The 20477-nt window shown below is 38.9% G+C and overlaps 1 protein-coding gene across 12 annotated transcripts in view; it reads left to right on the top strand.

Annotated features, from left to right (window-relative positions):
• LOC131458302 (RIMS-binding protein 2) overlaps nucleotides 1-20477 on the top strand; it is a 60283-nt gene that overhangs the window by 18482 nt on the left and 21324 nt on the right. For all 12 annotated transcript variants that reach the window (XM_058627294.1, XM_058627291.1, XM_058627296.1 and 9 more), the window contains 7 exons: nucleotides 6200-6307; nucleotides 7341-7469; nucleotides 8648-8824; nucleotides 9901-10086; nucleotides 16640-16807; nucleotides 20076-20159; nucleotides 20264-20353. In XM_058627294.1, coding sequence (XP_058483277.1) covers nucleotides 6200-6307; nucleotides 7341-7469; nucleotides 8648-8824; nucleotides 9901-10086; nucleotides 16640-16807; nucleotides 20076-20159; nucleotides 20264-20353 — 942 coding nt within the window. The remainder of the gene's footprint in view (nucleotides 1-6199; nucleotides 6308-7340; nucleotides 7470-8647; nucleotides 8825-9900; nucleotides 10087-16639; nucleotides 16808-20075; nucleotides 20160-20263; nucleotides 20354-20477) is intronic.

The following is a 20477-nucleotide window of genomic DNA, read 5'->3' as shown; positions in this document are numbered from 1 at the left end:
CGCTTTATCCTCACTGTCGTAAAAACTCATCACTGACTCATCGAAAACAAACATGCTAGCGAGTAAACGCCTTTACAACAACAGCAAACATTGAGAAAGTGCAAATACACATCCATGCGTAGAGAACAGTGTCCATCCCTAAGATACTTACAAGTGAAACAGAAAGCATGCCAGATCAGAATCCATTTTGCATGCCTCTGTGTTTTTCAATTCTCGACATTTGAAAAAGCCACTCTGATGTTTACTCGTGGGTGGCCCCTCGCTCGGTCAGACAGTCATTTCCTCACCTCCTCACTTCCTATGCCAAATGGTTCTCTCTGCTTCTTTTTCACTGACTCTGCCATGATTAACGTCTAAAATAATGCTCTCACTGCCTTGATCAGTTAGCTGGGTGTGTGTGTTTAGTGTTGTAAAGCAATTTTTGTGTCTTGTGACTTTGCATTCCGGACTCCAGGTCCAGGCCCTGATCTTGCAATGCTGGTTTTCTGCTAACACATGGTAGGAGGAGTGGAGACAGCCCCCAATCTCCCTGTAATGACCCATTTAGCCATCACAATGACTCCAAAGCTGTAAAATTAGGGCAAATATCCTGCACATTTCTGCTTTAATTCAACTCACATAAAATGTATGACGGAGCTCATGTTAGGGTACAGCAGGGTAACCCTCCTATACAATTTCAAGGGTGAGTAAATGGGTACGTAAACTAGTGTGTGTGTGTGTTTGTGTGCATGTGTGTTTTATAATCCGCATGTAACCACAATTATCACAGACACTTTCAAACAGGGCATCAGGAGATGGCTCCATCAGTTCCATCTGCCCCTGCCCAAGGCTCATGCTCATCTTACAGACGTTTGAATGAAGACCCCTACCTTCTTACTACTGAGTTACATCTGCCTCGCTCACTGAGCCAGACCAATGTGAAAACCACACCACTGTGAGAGGGGAGGTATGACTGAATGCTAATAAACTAGCCTTGAGTAGACCTCACCACCTGCAGCTCTGTTCTGTGGCAGCAGGCTGGTTGCCAGCATTACCTAATGCTCTGGTGTATTCTTCTATGATTCCTACGGAACAATTACAGGACATGGATGGACTCCAAAATCATTTGAATCAGAAAGGAAGAAGGCTGGCCTTCCTCCGAGGTGATTGGTTGGACTGTTGTCGTAAGAGGAAGAGCAGTACTGACTCCACTGACTGATGGAAAAAATATCTCTCAAAGACACAAAGGTTCATGTGAGTGGGAGCCTCCAGTGCTTTGTCTTTAAATTTTAAATCAAATAAAAAAAACATGGATCCCTGTTCTATTATGTTGAGGAAAAATAATATGTCTAATACTAAAAAATTAATAGGAGATACCTAATACTTAATGTTATTATATGACAATAATGATGATGTGATGAAAAAAAAAACTGTAAAATACAATCAATTACAAAGAAGTGGTATAAACCGGAGTCTCCAAGCCTCAAATAATGGATGGACATAGTCAAAGCCTATATAATGAAAATGTGAGAAATTTCGTGTTCAAGAATGTTAAAACTATGAAATAAAAAGAAATTCAAATATAAAAGTATAAGTACATCTAAAGAAATCTAAAAGACTCTCTTGGGTTCTGATAGTTGCAGCTCTTTTACAGTGTGATCTCTTTCTCTGGCTTGCCACCATAACTTCTTTGTTATTGTCCCTCTTTGGAGCGGAACATTACAATGTCATTTTTAGACACAATGCCCTATTTTATTAGCTGCTACATGGCTGCTGCTATTTTCACCTGTGCACAGTGCATCTGGGTGTCATAATTGCAAACGTAAAATGAGAGCCCTCTCTCATTTCTCCAACATCTCAGTACAAGAAATAAATCAACCCAAGACGGTTGAATAAGCAGTTTCTGTGTCCCTGAAAAATTCTCTTACCATCAACAAAGACAAGAGTCTGGTTTTATGCTGTTCACTTTTTTTTTACGACAAGGATTTGCTTTTGTTTGCAGTTTTTCTATGTGCTATATATCATCTAGGGGGGATGAGAAGATCGGGTCAGTGTGTGTTTTTTTTTGTGTGTCGGGCATTTGTTCACTTAGCCAGTTAGTCATTTCTCACCTTTATGTTCAGTCCCACCTGTGAATGTGAACAGGATTTGGTTCCAACTACACAGCCCTTGTGTCAAGGTTTGTTTGTACTTGAAACAGCAGCCGCCGCAGCAGCAGTAGTAGAAGTCGTAGTGGAATGATCTATTCACATGAACAGGAATTATTATGCTCTTCTCAAGGGTGTGGCTAATGTCTATGAAATAAATGATTATTTGTCAATATCGTTTTACTTAGAATCCCTTGTGCTTAAGAAAGTAGTCTGAAACCAGTGTGGGATTGATGCCACAGCCAATATCGAACAATTACACTATAAATAAACTGAATGGCTGTTGCAGAAATAATACAAACTAACCAAAGCTTGAACCGAACTAGGGAGTGTTCAGTTTTAATGGAAATGTGTATGCTGACTCAGTTCCCTTATTTTACTTTTGCCAATTTAGTAAAACATACCCTCTTTTTTGAAAACTGCAGTGGGTCTGGATTGATATTGATTTTATAATTTGCAACTACTTTCCACCGCTACTAAAAGTCTGCCATGTTGAGATGGGTGTTAGTGTAAAGTAAAGGGATACTCCAAGTTTGGTGTAAGTTTGCTTTTCCATTAGCGGTAGTACCTGGTACCTGTTTTTTTAGTGCCTGCTCTGACTAGGTGCTGACACTATGTGTGATGTCGTCAGACTGCCGGCCACTGATTGCCGTCACAGGAAGAGGCAGGAGCAAAAGTGCGACACAAGAATCAAACTGAACAATGCCGCACTGTAAAAATCAATTAAAAAGTCTTAAAAATCCTGAAAATGTGTGTTAATCTCCAACATTTAGCACAGAAATGTCTAAAATCTCAATATTTAACAGAGGAGTCTGGTGTATTTTAGCACTGCCAGAAGCCGGCGACTGTGAGCCACATCAATGTACTGGTTCTAATGATTCAGTACACTGAAAACAACTGCTTTACAAGTCACTAGTTTGTGTGTGTTGCGTAAAACGAAGTCACGGCAGTTTCATGCAGCAGTGCAGTGATGACTCCACCCACGTTGAGGAGGTACTATATTGTCATGGAAAACCAACCAAACCGTGTGGAGTCGAGCCGTGGTGAGCTGGGACCAAGTAATGCATAATCAGCGATGAATTTGCTGATATCAGGAACCACCATGAGATAGGACTCTCACTGGGAAGCCACTGGCAGCCATCATTGCACGATTACAGTGTCAGGCTGGGTGAGGTCAGCAATGACTGTGTGGTCAGTGCCTCATATGATCACATTTAAAAAAAAAAAAAAAAAAAAGCCTTAACACATAATATAACAAATTTCATGCCACTATTTTTTTCTATTCATATTTTTCTCACCAGAACATGTTTATAATTTCATACAAAATATTGTGAGTCTGTGACCATATGGCTGCTCTGGCACTAGTTTGCAACCAGCGACTCAGACTCAGGATGTTCCATGTCACCATCACACAGAAGCCTCAGCTGCTGCTCCACTAAACAGCTGGTCATTAGTGTTGACTCAAATAACAGGTACAGTAGCATTAAAGACCCACCAGGGAGCCACTAGATTAGCCCATCATCTGCAGTTACCACGGCAACATAGTTTCAAAAGGCTTTGTGCACCATGTCTATTGCAAATGCAGTAATGTGTCAGAGGCTTATTTCTGGTTATGAAAGATACAGACATCTGAACACGTCCACTGGTGTTTCACATGTGAATTTCATTTTTCATAGTGAGGCACTTGGTCTATCTCAGCTTTGCTTTCTTTGTCTGCAGTATTATTAACATTCTGTTTGACCTTGTACAGATCTGGTATTAACATTCGTCCTGAGTGATCCGGCCATGTCCAGAGAGCACTAAGTACAGGTCTGAATGCTCCCAATTAAAATCCCCATTAGGTGTTTTGAGGACACACATGGCCACATTCCTGAGATCCTCTGACTAACAGTTGTTTACATTTCTCATTGCATATACACTGATTTATTTGTAGCCACAGCCACAACATTACTACTGCTATCATATGATTTCTTTTTTCTACGGGGTGGAGTGGCTCAGTGGTTAAGACCCTACCTTGTGTACCAAAGACATCATGGTCGCAAGTTCGATTCCACCCCTGGCTAATCGTACTTGATTCCATTGTAAGTCACTTTGGATAAAAGCGTCTGCTAAATGACATGTAATGTAATGTAATGTAATTCTACAAGTTCAAATATTATTTCATGATCCAGCAGCCTGAGTAGTGCTTTGTTTCATCCAGCTTCCTTTGTTTGTCTCTCTCTCTCTCTGTTACAGTACTCACACAATCAGACTTAAGGTTGGGCGTTATGGCTTGTAAATATCTGAATATTTTTGGGCTATATCCGAATATACGAGATATATGGGGATATAAAGCTGCAGACGGGTTGTTTCTCAGGGCTCATGAAAAGATTTTTTTTGTGTGGAGAGTGACAATACTCAAAATAAATACACAAATAAAGTATCTACTGTTTATGTATGCTTAAGTCTGTATTATATGCTTAAAATACAGTTGCTACCTTTCATTTAAGTGTTTGAAAAACATTTAAATAATAAAGGGTCTTGTGGGGTTATAGGAGATGCATGCGGGATGCATTTTAACGCTCCATGTGAACAGTTGTACTTAGTGCTGTCCACATGCACTGCCATCACTGAGGAAAGATGCTAATGCCAGGTCTGACCGGGGGCCTTTGTCACTGATCAAAGTGACCACAGCTGTCTCCGAGCAGGATTCCCTTTCTCAACAGTAATTGCTTTCCTAACTTTTTCCCCATCCTCTCACCTCCAGCGAATCGGTTTGCCATGTCTGTCCAGCTGCTCTCACTGCAACCATTCTGTTCATGTGTGCCAGGTCTTCTAGCGCAGCTCTGACACACACAGGCACTGATGTACTCTGGCTTCACCACTTCCACGTCTCCTCCACATGGACTATAAACACCCACGACAGTCTCGATCTGCCACGTTGACGTCTGCTTTGTGCTGCCTTGCCCTCACATAACACGCTTATTAGCACATGACTATAAAACAGTCATAAAACCCTCAACACTGTTTGCTGATTTCAGTACAAGACAAATGACATAAATATACAGCAGCAGCTTTCATCACAACATACAAAGCCAAGTTTAAAACACGCCTACTTTTGTAACATGAAATGAGACAAAAACCCGATGTTACAGAGGGTGAAATCTTTTTTGTCAATTTTTTGTCTTTGCGCCTCCCTTCACAATGAGATGTGAGAGCAGAGCTCTTGTTCTCATGCTGAGTCAGAATGGTGTAATAGGTGTTCAGAGCCAGTGGTTACACTGATTGGGTTGTTCTAATGAAAAGCTTCTCTGTCAGCCACTATTAGTCATTGCTATGTAACAGAGCTGGCCTAAGGCCTAAGTGAACTAAGTGCCTTCATTATTTATTTTATTTTATTGTTTGTGCACGATGATAACAATGAGTCTTGAGTGCACATTTTACATAGTTTTCAGACAAATGTTCTTTACACATTGTGTTCTTAAACCACTTTGCTATCTTGTTACAGTTCCATCTCTTTATTATTTATTTGTTTATTCTGTTCAAATACTTAAATATTTAATGATAATATAATAATTTATAAAAGTTTACTTTAACTGTTGTTGCAGTTTTGCACAACTAGTTAAGTCATTGACATGGTAACAATAAATGCTGTCTTTTTTTTTTATTTTGTTCACTTTTTATTAGGCTGACACCATATTCCCCTCTTAGTATTGTGCCATTTTGTATACTAAGTGAAAAACAACACATGATATTTTTTTTGAGATAGCTACCTTTTAAAATTAAAGACAGTATAATGGTAAGAACATGCCAGGCTGACATTGGGAAGTTTGACGATGCAAGCTACAACTGTGCAGAATTCCCCCTGAAGCATCATGTAATTACTTCTTTATTATTGGCATTGATAAAGGGCCCCAAAATAAAATTTTACTTAGGGCCTCATGAAGGCTTGGGCCGGCCCTGCTATATAAACACAGCAGTGGAAGAGACCTTATTGTAACTGACACTGGGACACGATTCCTTAAAATAAATAATCATTTCAAAATAGCAGACAGTTAAACTGTCCATCTGTTTCTTTTGTTCTTGTTTTTCAGAACGGCACTGACTATGGATTGTTGGTCCGCCAAAACTCGGAACTGTTGCGAGCCCTTGATGAGCTGGAGAAGACCTGCGCCACACTGAAGGAGGAAAATGCCCTGCTGGTAAGACTAAATATAGCAGTTCATCTTGACTTCCTAAAGTAGGCCAGGTGCACACAGACAGGGTGACTAAAACATCTGTTTGCCAATTCTTCAGTTAGTTTCTTTAGTTTTTCACATCTATTTATTCAGCATATAAATAGGTGACTATTGTTTGTCTAATGGTGCTTTTCCATTACACAGCACTGGCACTTTTTTTTGCCTTTCCATTAGGGATAGTACCTGGTGTTTTTGGCTACCTTTTTTGGCGAGGTTCCAAGCAAGCTGAGCCGATACTAAAATGTGATGTGATGTCATCTATAACAGACACCCCTCTTTTGTATAAAGCAATGTTGCTCAACAGCGCCACCAAGTACTGCACATCCTGCTGAAAGATTAAATGGTTTCATCAACAATTCCTAAATAAAAAAAACCTAAACATTAAGCTTTGAGTTGTAGAAGTTAACGTTAAATGTTGTATTAGACTGGATTATATACCTAATAACAAGTGAGTGTATTTGTATGTTACTGACTTATTCTAGTTGAATAAAGTATTTTTATTTACAGTAGTCAGCTCTGCAGTGAGTGCACCATGTCAGTTCTAGTTGCCATCTGGTGCTATTAGAATTGTATTTTTATGCTCTGTTTTAACCCAGTTAATTACAGAGTCTAATTACGTTTAAATTACACTAGTTCTGCTCTAGCAGCCGTAGATCTCTCTTTATTTTTGAGGCTTTAATTGCTCATCCCACAGTTCTTTGCACACTATTCAGAATGATGTCTTAATTTAGTAGCTCAGCAGTGGGTTTAGTATGGCTCTCTCTCCCTCTCTTACTTATCTCACTCACTTGCTTTCCTTGCTCAGTGTGAGGGGTCTCCATCAAGCAATCTGATAAAATGATTTAGATTATTGTTAAATCGCTAAATCTCACATCAACATGTTCTTCAAACATCCCTCTGAATAACAATATTTGTGTGACCTTTTTGTCTGGCATGGCTGTGTTGGTATTTGCTGCAGGCGTTGTCTGGTGATCATTTTTGTTCCCCTGTGTTTTAGCGGAAGAGCAGCGCCCCGGAGACCGAGGAGAAGGTCAGGCGGCTGAGGAGAAAGAACACAGAGCTGGCTGTTCTTGCGAAGAGGCTGGAAGAAAGAGCTCGAAAACTGCAGGAGGCCAACCTCAAAGTGGTATACCACACAAATAAAAACATCTTCACAGTGGGCCACGCGTGTGTGTGCCTGCACCCTGACCCAAATGCATCACCATCAAAGTCATCATAATAATGTCCAGTAATTAGTTCCATGAATGGGAGCCCTGTTTTCAACTACAAGCACCCTTTTGAATAATTAAATGCATCACGAGAAGAACTCAGTTTCCAAGACGAAGTGTTACTCAAAGAAGACCATCAATCAAACACAATGGATCACACACTAAACATTTTTAATTTCAGTTTTCTATATTATATTAAGTTTGTTGGTTCAGTAATCGCAAAACTCTCCTTATATGTGCTGATCCTCGATCCTGATCCTTTTTTTTAGCTTAAAAGATAAGGTGGTGATAACACTTTTAGTAATATATTTAAGACGGGCAGTTTAATACAGTGTACTATTTGCGATGCTGATGGCATAAAAGCACTCAAACACACAGTAATGTCAACAAACCATATTCAGTACAGTCAGATCCAAGACAGACTTTCAGTGTAGCTGGTAGAAATAGTTACGCAGTGTTTTGTCTGCACCTTTTTTTTTTTACAGACCACATTTTTCCACATACGATCATTTACATTTTACTTTTTTGAGTTGTAATGAAAGCTGATGTGACAGAACAGACATCATGAGAGATGAGATGATTCATCAGTCTCTTAATCTACCTAACAGTATATAGCAGTCAGTTTAAGGACCACCTACCTACTGTCTGTCTGACTTGGCTGCTGTTTATTCTGTGTGCACCTGTTCCCTGCTCACCTCCTGTTGCTCTCTCAAGGACAACGCAAAGTAGTCTGGGTTGACAAATGTTTGAGTCCAGTCGTATTAATTAAGCAAATGAATGCAGATATTTGAAGAAAGGTTGGAGGAAGTGGATTAAATATTGAATATAAAGCCTCTTCTCTTTTTTTTGTCTCAGTGTCTCTCGCCTGCCTCCAATATTGTAAATATAAGTAACACCTTTTTTGACATTTACAAACTGTGAGGGACTTGAACTTTCTTTTCCTCTTTTCTCTGTTTACTTTGGAATATTTACATGTATGTGTATATATGAATGCCCTCATGTATAAGTATGTATACATGAGCATTCGTTTATTGGCCTTTAAATATGCTGATAATAAGCAAATAATGTTTACTGTCCTCTCTTTTCTCTTGTGCAGGTCAATTCCCCATCATTGATGAGACCCGGCTCGGTGGAACAGTACAAGAGGGCGTTTGCGCGGCAACGAGCTCGCGACCTTGCGCAGCATGCTGATACACTTCTGTCTAAGGACAAAGAGATTGCTGCTCTACAGCAGGAGTGTAGAGAACTAGAGGCACGACTGGGCACCACTAAGGTATTCACAACTAGCCAGCGCCGGGCATAAACAAACTAAGTGGCTGCTTTGGGCCCCCTGATAACCAAGGGCTCCCCAGGAGTGTGTGGAGAAAAAAAAAACATGCTAATGAAATATTTTGATACATTTAGATATCTAACTACTGTTGAGCTTACGTTATTTATTTTTATTTTATAGTTGAAGTTTGTTCATGCTCAAATTGACACACACCAGGCGAGTCAGTAGTAGTAATTGTTGTTTTATTTTTGGTCAGTTTTATTTTTATATTTGTTATATATTATTTTATTTTATATTTTTGCAACTTAGATGTGGCTTCTGTTATTCCTTTGTACCTGAAGCATTAACTGTTCCTGAAACAGTTTCTATTCTAGTTTTATTCCAAGGGCCCCATAAGCCCTGCAACTAGCACTAGCGCTAACTTGTTTCCTTAGCATTAACTCTGGTCCAGAAGTTGAAGCTAAACTCGTTCTTGACTGAGGAATGGATCAGTGCAGCCCACTGTTATTCATTAAAATTAAAAAAAATGTAACCTGATGCTTCACTCTTTCACAGTCACCACATCACTACCCCTCTATTATTCATCCCCACCACTGGCTCATAATGCCACAAGCTCGCTCTCTGCTGGACAACATTGGCAGCACTCATCCTAACTCCCTACTAAGCCCATATTACAAAGGCTGCGTCACTGCTGATGCACAGATGACTGTGCAGGAATAGGCTGCCTTTCTAAGTGCCTGTTCATATTACTGGTGCAGTGACTCAACAGCTCGTACTCCTGAATGTGAACATCTGTTGTTTTACACAGTGAAGGGTTAGATATGCATGGATGTGATGACGGCGATAAGAAGGAAGAGTCAAGCACTTCACACTAGTAAAAACGACATTTAATCAGTAATCAAAACAAAAATCTAAACACAAAAGAAAAGTATGCATGCCTACAGATGCATTGAGATGATTATTCTTTGAATCAGTCAGATACAGATATTTCTGTAACTACAATTGAAGTTACATTAATAATAACTATTAATGCAAAATTGATGTGTTTGTCTTCACTACATGTGCATATGTCTGCACAGGGCTCCCCGGCTCCCTCTGGCAGAGTGGAATTTGAGAAGCTTCTGCGGGAGTCTCAGAGGGAGGTACTGCGTCTCCAGAGGCAACTGTCTGTCACATCGTGCACACAGCAGCACCAGAACCAGAGGCCCGAGCCCAGCGGCTCAGAGAAGTGTAGGGAAACTGAGACGGAGGAGGTGGAGGAAAAGGTACACTCACCCCCTAATATCAAAGCACAGGCTGCACACCACAGCTTTACACTGAACCCTCTTGGTTTACACTGAACCCTCTTGGTGCACTTAAATAAGTGAATCTTACCCATGCACACGTGATGACATTAATTCAACTGTAATTTTAGATCTGAGATCAAAACAGCATTGTTGCTCTCTTATCTTTTTATATATATATATAATAGAGAAAATTATCCGTAGATTAATAACCTGTTATGTCAGAGCTTCTCAAACTTAAGAGGTTTGAGGCCTCAAAATATTCAGCAAATCTTCTGAGCCCCATGCTGTGTTTTTTGTACATGAGCAAGAATGTAGCACATTTATTTATTTAGAAACGTAACAAAAACATAAATAAATATGAAACACATGCATATATTAGATCTAAACTACACTAAAATGGGGGAAAAAAACGAGAGAAGCCCGATGTTGTGTTACCAAATAAATGAATATATTTGTTTTTATTTTGTTTTATTAGTAATATGTTACTAGAAACAGCACAAATGAATGGATATTCACATGTAAATGTGCCAGATTGTAGCTGTAACTAAATGTGAATGAAACTAAATAAGGAATGATATTTTATGATACATATTCCAACATATATATATTTTAATTTAGATATTTTTTCTGCAAAAAACAAAGGAAATATGTTTCAATGAATCAGGAAAATGTAGGAATTTTTACAGCTCAGTGTTGACAATGTGTTGACAAGGTGACCTAAGTCGTTATAAAGCACAAAAACAACTCACACACTAGGTCGCGTACACATACCGCACTCACACATTGGAGCACTGATGATGTTTGGACTGCAGTTTAGTTTGGGATTATACTATTTCCTGAAACCTAGTGAATGTTTATGTTGGCACTGATGCTGCATTGCAGACAGTGTTATATAATGGCTTCCTGTTGGACTCAACACTAATCTGCCACAAGCCATAATGATATGATTCCACATCTTGAACTTGGGCCTGATCAAAGATACCACAGTCACACACATACTCTGATCCTTCTCGGCATGTTATATTGATCTCTGTGAATTCACTTCTAAGAGGCAGCATTGCATTATCATAAATATACTATGGATTTTGATTTAATTGAATTGAATTACAAGGCAAAGTGGAATTTCCCCAGTGTCCTTTTAGAGAGGTACATTTCAATGCTACAATTCCTGCTGAATTATTGTCAGTATACACTTTAAAGGCATATAACTTGCAGTTTCCACTGCTTGTGAAGTAGAGTAAAACTGTACCCTGGAGCACAAATGAAAATACCGATTGTGGTAATCTCTCGTTTGTGGGACACACACACACATGCACTTCCAGTGGCGCACACCCAGAAATGGGCCATGTTGTGTGAACTCTAATCCCCTCTAACAACAGAATGGTACAGTCCAGTAATCCTCTCTCTGTTGCTGCGGCAGCGGTGAGAGGGTTTTGGACGGTAGGTAAGACTCCAGCCACACTAAAGTCTTTTCTATCTCGCCCTGCTCTGGATAACTAGCAGGTAAAGGGAAGCCTTGACGTTGCCACAGATCGCACAAAAGGGGGTAGGTTGTCTTATGAGTAGGTTGTCTCCGTGTGTCGGTCTCTGTGGTTCAGTGTGCGAGTTGTCCTCGGCTAACTTTGTGTTTGTGTTTGCTTGGATTTGAGGCTAAAGTGGTGCAGGAGTCAAAGTTGAGACTTAACACTGAAAACTAATCAGTGTCACGATGAAAGCTGGGTGTGATGGAATTGGCACAAGGCAGCAAGTGATGCATTTGTGATACTTGTTAAACCACCAGCTCATCATGAAAGATTATCAGTATGTTGCATGCATGTTGGTGCAACAATATGACCTGCAGCAAAGGCGGTGTTTTGTAGGATTAATTTAATCAAATGTGTTTATAATGAGGCTGCCACTTTTTTCCTACATTAGGAAGATGGGACGTGGGACATTGTGGTCAAGGACACCCTTTTAGTTTTGTAACACTCAAATGTTTTGGAGCCTCCAGATGTAGAATTTGGGCACACTGACTTGGTGACAGGGTGGTAGAGTGTTTGATCGGTAGACATTGATATGCTCTGTATTAAAAAGAAAATTAACAGCCAGGCCAATCCATTAAGGTGCTTTTAAAGGAAGTGATCCAGTTACCCGTTTCAGTAGTCTGCAGGGATTATACCAATGTGCTTATGGCATTCAGGGCCTGCTGAATGGGATCTGGCTCTGCTTTAGTACGCATGGGCCCAGGGTGTACTTGATCCTTCACTATACATGGACCACATCAGTGTGAAGTGTCCACCGTGGCACCTTAGTGTGTGAGGCAGTGACTGCAAGTAGATTGATTTAGAACTGATTTAAAAACACATGCGTTAGCACCTGCTGTGGCCTCAGACTCTGGATGTCTTCATTAAGCCATTTATTTCTAAGGATTTATAGGAAAGTTTGCAGTGTCTTTAGTATTAGCAGCATTGTGTAGATGCATTGTAAAACACATGTAAATTCTCATAAAATCCTGAGATCATCAAATAAATGTTTGTGTTGAAGGACAATAATAATAATACATCTTACTTATATAGCGCTTTTTTGGACACTCAAATACGCTTAAACACATTATTATAGATAAACCACAAAGATGTGTTGTACTCCTGCTCTCTGCTGTTTTCTGTTATGGCTCTCAGCATCACATGATGATTTAGTCAAACAGAGGAAATGTAAAATACATAAAAACAGTGCGAAAATGAAGAAACTGAGTAAACATTTCATTAAATTGCAGCTCTTCTTCAAAGCCAAATGTCTAACAGTATAGTTGTGAAGTGAATTAAATGCATCTCTGCATAATAGAGGGGTTCAAAGTTTATAGGTGTGAATTTCTAACATGTTATATGACAATATAAAATATAAGATCAATGTCCTATATCTAACCTTTATGCTCACCAATTAATCTGCATTTCTCAAGTTAAATAAAACAGGAAATATTGCACATTATTGTTAGCTGTAAGTGTTTTGTAAATATGGAGTCAGTATATTTTTACTACAACCAGTCTTATCATCTAATTCTCACTAATTTAAACCACTCCATTGGCTGCAGGACCCAGTGTATTTGTTTGCAGTGTAAATGTATTTGAATAGCACCAGTCATTGAATAATAGTGTAGAATAAATACAAATAGACTTGTGTAGTACTAAATATGCCAGTGTGTTGTTTTTTTATCACTGTGCAATGATTAGCTTTTTAAAGCTGTTATTGAGATATTAAACTAAGCTAACCATAGCATTAGAGAACCCAATATGACTGACAATAAATCTATTTCACTGTGTAATAAGTGTCATGTTATCGTTCATATCACTTTATTACAGCCATCACAGCAACCTTATCCTGTACATGAATCCCAGTATGATTTAGTACTTATTTTACAGTTATAATTATTAGTATAGTTATAAATTAAACCTACCTCTCAAATGAACAAAATAGGTAACTCCTGAGTTTATGTGGTCCTATATTTATATGTGGTCATATAAAAAGGTTCATGTGCTAGTATAATCCTGCTGTGACATGATTCATGCGTTCACTTTCATTATAGTATGTTATTGTCTTGCCTTGATAAAAGTGGTCAAAGGTCATTGATGTTTCCTCCTCCCCTCACAGGCTCAAGTACATGTGATGCTCTGAGGAATATTGTTTTCTCCTTTTTGCAGGATAATTGTTTATTTATACTGTAATCTGCTCAAACCTGCTGAAGAGTTAAGTATTTGTTGAAAAGTCGTTTGGTGGGTTTCTATCAGCCTGTTTTTCTACACATTTTTGATTTGGACATGAAAGACCGGAATGTAAACACAAAAGAAACACACACATACAGTATATCGGAGTTTTCTTTTCCCAAATTATGGAAAACTCAATTAAAATGTGGGGCTGAAAGTTCATATGAAAGCCATAGAAATGTTATGTGCCACGAAACTGCCCTGGCATTAGTTATATTTGAAGTTGGTAATGTTTTCAGCTCATGTATTTTAGTCTTTGCAATAGCATTTAGCGAAAATATGTATTTGCTATCAACTCAGCAATAGCATAATGTGCCAAGTAACCATTGAAATCAGTTGTTGCATATGTTTTGTGCATCAAAGAGGAAAAAAAACTAACTCTTTCTGCTTGAAAATGTAAGAAATGTGGTTTCCCCACAGTTACATGTCATCCATTTGAGAATATAGTCTCAAACACAGACTCCAGGTTAGTGTGTTGGCACAAAAACCTTTGGAATGATTGTTAATAGCTTAAGCTTTGGTCTAATGCTCTCTCTACAACGGTCCCTTTAGTCCTCATAGCATTTTATAAACGAGGCATTATGTAATATCCCCCCCGTGCTCATTCGTCAAAAGCATGTCAGAATTATATCACACATCGCCTAAACCCTGATTATGTTTGCTTTGAACTTATCATAGCTCCTCTAACACAAAGTATTGCTCTTTTAAGACTGATGGTGACGTAGGTAATTTTAAATGTAATATTGGTGTGACTGTTTAGGCTGTGATGAATGCAGAGAACATTAAGAAAAGGGGAAGACCTACAGTTATAGTGGAATAATGGATGAAATGGTTGTGGTTTTTCAAATTTGCTTTCCTGACTAATGTTTCAATCACTGCTACATTGAACACACATACACTAGTGGATTGGTAGGATCATTAGCTGCAAGCAAATTAAGAATTAAATTATATACAACAGAGAGAAATTAATACAAAGATGGACAAAAATGCACCACTTGTTAAAGGCCCTCAAACCTGTGCACTGTTTTTGTGCAGGGGCCAATATAAGTATTAGTGCCTCCTGCTGGCCGTTCATTACCTTTGCTAACACTATCCAGAAGATGAACTAAGAAATGTAACCTTTACAGACACGTCTCTAAATCTGTGCTGATACAAACGTCATGTTAAGATAAGATATATTACTGAAGATAATGGATACTTTTTTCATAAATAAAATTAATGGATTTACCCTTGCCTCAGAATGGCTAAATATCAACATGTACTATATACACATCAGTTGGAGTACTCACAGAAGAACATACTGTATATGCTTTTCCATTGAAATCAACAGTTTACTAATACAATTACAATCAAGTCTTTGCACACCGGGTCTTAACCACAGGCGGTCTTAACCACTGAGCCACTCCACCCCCTATTATTGTATGGTGGGCCAAATGAGTTTGACACAAGTGCTCTATGTAATCAACCTCATGTTGAGGTCTTTCTGTCTTTAGCAGCACTTGGACATGCTGCTAAAAAAACAACAAACCTTCACTGTCCCTGATACTCACTGCGTAATTAAACACCTGCACCTTTAACAGCCCTTTAAAAGACTTTCATGTGATTTTTATGTCACCTGTTAATCTATATGGATACAATTATATATGCTGGAAAAATCTTGTCGAAGAAGTGAAAATCAACTGCTTTCTGAAAGCGTCTGCTCAGCGTTTAGTGTCATATTTGTACTCCAGCAGGACAGATGTGTGTCTCTTGTGTGAAGCATCCACAACCAACTCCTATGATGTGAGAAATATAAGCCCAAAATATTTGTCAATTAACTCTTTAGTGACAATATTATAAAACTGACAATTAATTTGTGTTTCATTTCTTTACAGTTTTTTTTCTGATGTGATCTGAAACAACTTTTCTAAATAGGTCTGGCAGGGTTTCTCAATCCTGCTCCAACACACCTGATACTGACTCATTCATTTGAATCAGGTGTGTTGGAGCAAGGAAACATCTAGAACATGCAGGACCAGGATTGAGAAACCTTGGATTATGGGATTTGTCTGATTTATATGACCTCCTGTAACTACAGTTTATGAATCTGTACTCTTTATTATTATTATATCATTTATTTATTTAACAAGCCAGAACAAAACTAAAATCTAGAGAGATATGCCTGTTGGAGATTAACAATTTTAAGGAAGTAGAGTGCACGTGGCTGAGTGCCTTTGATCCTGTTAATGGGTCACGGCCTTGGCTACACTAGCACAGTTTTACTCTGAGCCATAAGTAGGTTTGCTCTAAAATTAGCTACTGATTCCCGATTCTTAACCCCTCACCAGTGTCAGCCTGTCCCCCACCCAGATCCCAGTTGGCAAAACCATGCATGTTTTCAAGATTGATGTGTAGCTGTAAGTAAAAAAAACAGAAGTACATACAAGACATTCACACATAACCTAATTACAAATGTCAATGACAGACTTCTCGCAAATGAGCTCCAGTCGTGTTGCAGGCTACAGGGATTCCCCCTGGATTATTCACTGATTGTACTTGGACCACTGGGAAGGAGGCTTGCCGCTAATCCCTCACTCACAGCAGGGGGTGTAATGTTTAGTGTCACAGTTCAGTATCACAATCACACATTTACTCCCCTCTCACCAGCTGGTGATGTTTCATTTAGGATCCGAACATGTTGAACAAGTTGTTTATAATAACATCACATTGAATCTTGTTTTTGTTTTTTTGGGTTTGTTTTTTTTTAAGTTGAGCTCTGTAAATGTAAAGTGAATGAATATTCCTGTCCCTGTCAGGCTGTAGGAGAGACCCCATGTGTGGCATTAGATGAAGCTCCGTCCAGGTGTGAGAAGACTCCCAGCGAGGAGGAGGAGTCGGGGCTGCGAGTAACGCCCCCACCGGGCCTCAGCCCAACCCCCTCCCATCCGGAGGAGCACATCAAAGAGCAGCGCCTTGAGTTTCTGGTGAGAGCGACTCGCATTATCGTAATACTTCAAAATGCATTCATTCATTCATCGTCAATGCCAATCACAGCTGACATAGGGTGAAAGGCAGGGGCCCTGGACAGGTCGCCAGTCCATCACAGAGCCGTACGGACAAACATCTTTCTTCATCGTTTGAATATTATTAAATACGAAGTGGGCTTGGTGTCTTATACCGGGATCAGACGACGTAAATTCAGGACGATTTTCAAGCAATTTGCTCGTGACCGACACTTTTCCATTAGTGTAACACACATGTGTCAAACTGGTGGCCCAGGGGCCACATGTGGCCCTCCAATCAATTACATGCGGCCCGCCAACCATTGTGCAAGGTGATAGAATAGAGACAGAATATAAGACTAAATGTATTTGCCAGCAATATTTTTATAATAGTAATAAGACATTCGGTTGTAATCATTGCTTTATTAAATGTAACATGAGATTACATATATTTAAGCTGTTTTAATCACAATTATCCTCGTCATTATTTGCTAAATTTTCAATTTAATTCTCTGTTTTTGTGCATCATAAATATGTTTTTATTGTGAATCATTTTATATCAAAACAAGCAATTTTACTTTGCAATTCTGTCTAATATCATAATGAATGTCTTATATTGACCACCGGCTACTAAATAGTGTTTTTTCCACTTTCCTCTATGTCGGCCCCTGCTTGACAAGACTCGATGCTCATTGGGACCCAGGTCATTTGAGTTTGACACCCCTGGTGTAACATAATTAAAGATCACAGATTTGATGGCGGGGACGAGATGCATGTTAGAATTTTACCCTGCCTAGTCCGGCATCTCTTACGACGTGCTTCCGGACACTGACAAATAGAATAACAGAGTGCTCTGATGCAGCCTAACATACAGACATAAACATGGCGAAGAAGAGGATGGACAATGAACAACATGTCCACAATCTTTTCTTTGTTTCTTTTCTTTTTTGGGTCTGACCACAAGACCTCAAGCATCACCCACAATGCTTCGGCAGCTATGGTTGAAAACACCTTTCCCCTCCTGCCCAGTGACCTATGAACTTGCACAGTGGTGTCAACGTTGATTGGTCTCACATGGTGACCATTGTGAAAGACACATACAGTATATCGTGTAGTCTGATCCCGGCATTAGTCAGACCACAGTCCCCTCTTGTATAGATTTTCTTTGTCATGATGGAGAATTGATGAAAACACCACCTAGTAAAGGCAGAGCTGATTGTAGAGAAATGGTGTGAGTATCATTATCTTTGTCATCAATATGGGATGTATGTAATGTCAAAACAAACACAAAAAGGATCACTCATCATTTCATGACTGAGATTTGTGTCCATTAGGATCGTACCAGCATTACACTGACTTTACACTAATCTCACACACCAATTACATTCAGCTGGTAGTGTTGTTTTTTGGCAGTGTGAAAAATTTTGCAAGCTGATGTACCAGTGTATTTTTAAGGATGTACGCTTTAAAGGTCTCGCATATACAGTACTATCAGATTTCTCTCCCAAGTCAAGCTGCAGAAAATTAAGGGAGTAAGCTTTTTGTTTTCAGTATCTAAAACGCAACTGGGCTTGACTAGCGCTTTCTTAATTGACTTAAACATTATCAGAGAATGCTGAAAATAGCTGCTATGTAGCCTGATTGTTTTTATTTTTAGTTTGTTAAGACGGTCTCAAACTTACATCATAGATTAAGGAGCAATCTCAAGCATGGCTGAGTCATTTAGAAAAGTGAGATCTCAGACAATGGGATTTCTAAGATGAGTTTAATGAGTTACAGTGTTGGACAAAGCCAAGCAGCTGAGTAAACACTGAAATGTCATGTAAACTAATTTCTCACAGAATCAAGGCTGGCGTTCTCAAATATCTATGACATCTGCAAGTGTGGATGGATTTCCATCATTCTGCCCAGTGTTAGATTTCCTCACTTTTTGTCTACCACCACCAAATCCACATTTTAGTGTCTCCAATAAATAATTGCATAACCAATGACTGCCATGCTTACAGTATGATTAAGTAAGATGTAAGAATGAGAAATATATAATTCAGAATCATATGATAACATGCTAATATAAGCATTTAGCCCAGAATAAAATAACAAAAGACAGGGGAGTGTGGGATCACGGAAATTGCTGTTTTGTTGTCCTTTTTTGGTTCCCCTGTACTTTTGTGCTTCATGGGCAGAGCTGTAGCAGTAGCAAACGCCAATGAGTTGTCATAATCCATTAGTGATGAATAAATACAGAAAAAGAAAAGAAACAACTTAACATTCTGGCCAACTAGTTCTACCGAATGTTTCCTTCCTAGCTATACAAATTCCTATGGATTTAAAGTGTATTAGAAATGTTTTGGTTAATGTACGTACACTGCTCCACAAAATATGTAACAAATAGTCCCATTATTTTTTGATATTTTAATGCAGAAATGTCACATATTATACTTTATATTGGCGTAGAACACAGAATGATCAAAAAAGAACTGTTAAAATGCAGCTGGTGCAATTTGCTAATTGTCTAGGTTTCACATTCTTAAATGTGAGGCCTATGAAAATATCATCTGAATGCTCATAAAACCTTTTCACTGGTCACATACCATATAAAGAACCTCTTAGTTCTTAATAAGTTACTTTAAAAACCCTGAGGGAAAAAAATTAATAGCAAGGAGATAGATTTAGAACGTAGTGAATGGAACAACTAAAATCTGTTCAAAAATATCTAAGTTGGATCCACCATAAATATAGTTCACAACCAGACATGGCAGTTTAGCTTCACACTGCAGATCATCCTTCAAGACGAAAGAGACAGCATTATTCATTTAAAGCTCTTGACAGAGACACAATCAGACCATTTAATTATTGTTATTGTCTTGCTGTGTAATCACTCTGTGTCCTGTACAGTATATTTTCCAATCAGCTGGTGCTGGTCTTTGCTGCAATTAGCCTGTCTGTTCAGTAACGTCCCCCCTCACAATCACAGTGGTAATACTCGACTGAGGTCCAGTGGCCTTGCTGAAATAAGCTGATTTCTCCTATGCTTGTCCTACATGTAAGCTGCATTTAGAATAATTAAAGGATGCTAAGCTTTCTAATACCTCATTGCCGTCATGTCAGAGGTCAAAGCCAATGTATCCTGCATTACTGTATGTAAAAGCAAACCATGTGCCATTACATTACATACATACATACATATAGTGCATCCTGCTGTTCTGTTCTGTTTAAGCCATGTTAAGAGCTGGGTGTATCGTTTGTTCAGGAAAGTGAGCTGAGCAAGAAGAGAAAAGAATGTGAAAACCTTGAGCATGAAGTAAAGAAGCGACAGAGGAGATGTCTGGATTTGGTAAGATTTTTTTTTCTCATGTGCTGTTTGACATAATGGGAATAGTGATGATTTTAGGGACATGGTTTTCTCCAGTTGAATCTGAACTTGTGCTTTTGTCACAGGAGAGCCAGCTTGAGGATGAGCGAGGCAAAAATGAGCAACTAAAGGAGGAGGCAGATCTCCTCAGGAGGAAGGCACAGCTGCTCGACCAGGTCAGTATCTCCCAAACTCTTATCGAGCTCCATCTAAATTTAAATTGGTTTAATTATGATTATTATTGTTATTGTCATTAATAAGAATAATAATGATAATAATAATAATAATTCTCGACCAACC

Source organism: Solea solea, chromosome 4, assembly GCF_958295425.1.
Source record: "Solea solea chromosome 4, fSolSol10.1, whole genome shotgun sequence".
Classification (NCBI taxonomy): domain Eukaryota; kingdom Metazoa; phylum Chordata; class Actinopteri; order Pleuronectiformes; family Soleidae; genus Solea; species Solea solea.
The sequence above is the reverse complement of the archived record's forward strand: the minus strand, read 5'-3'. Positions and strand labels throughout refer to the sequence as shown.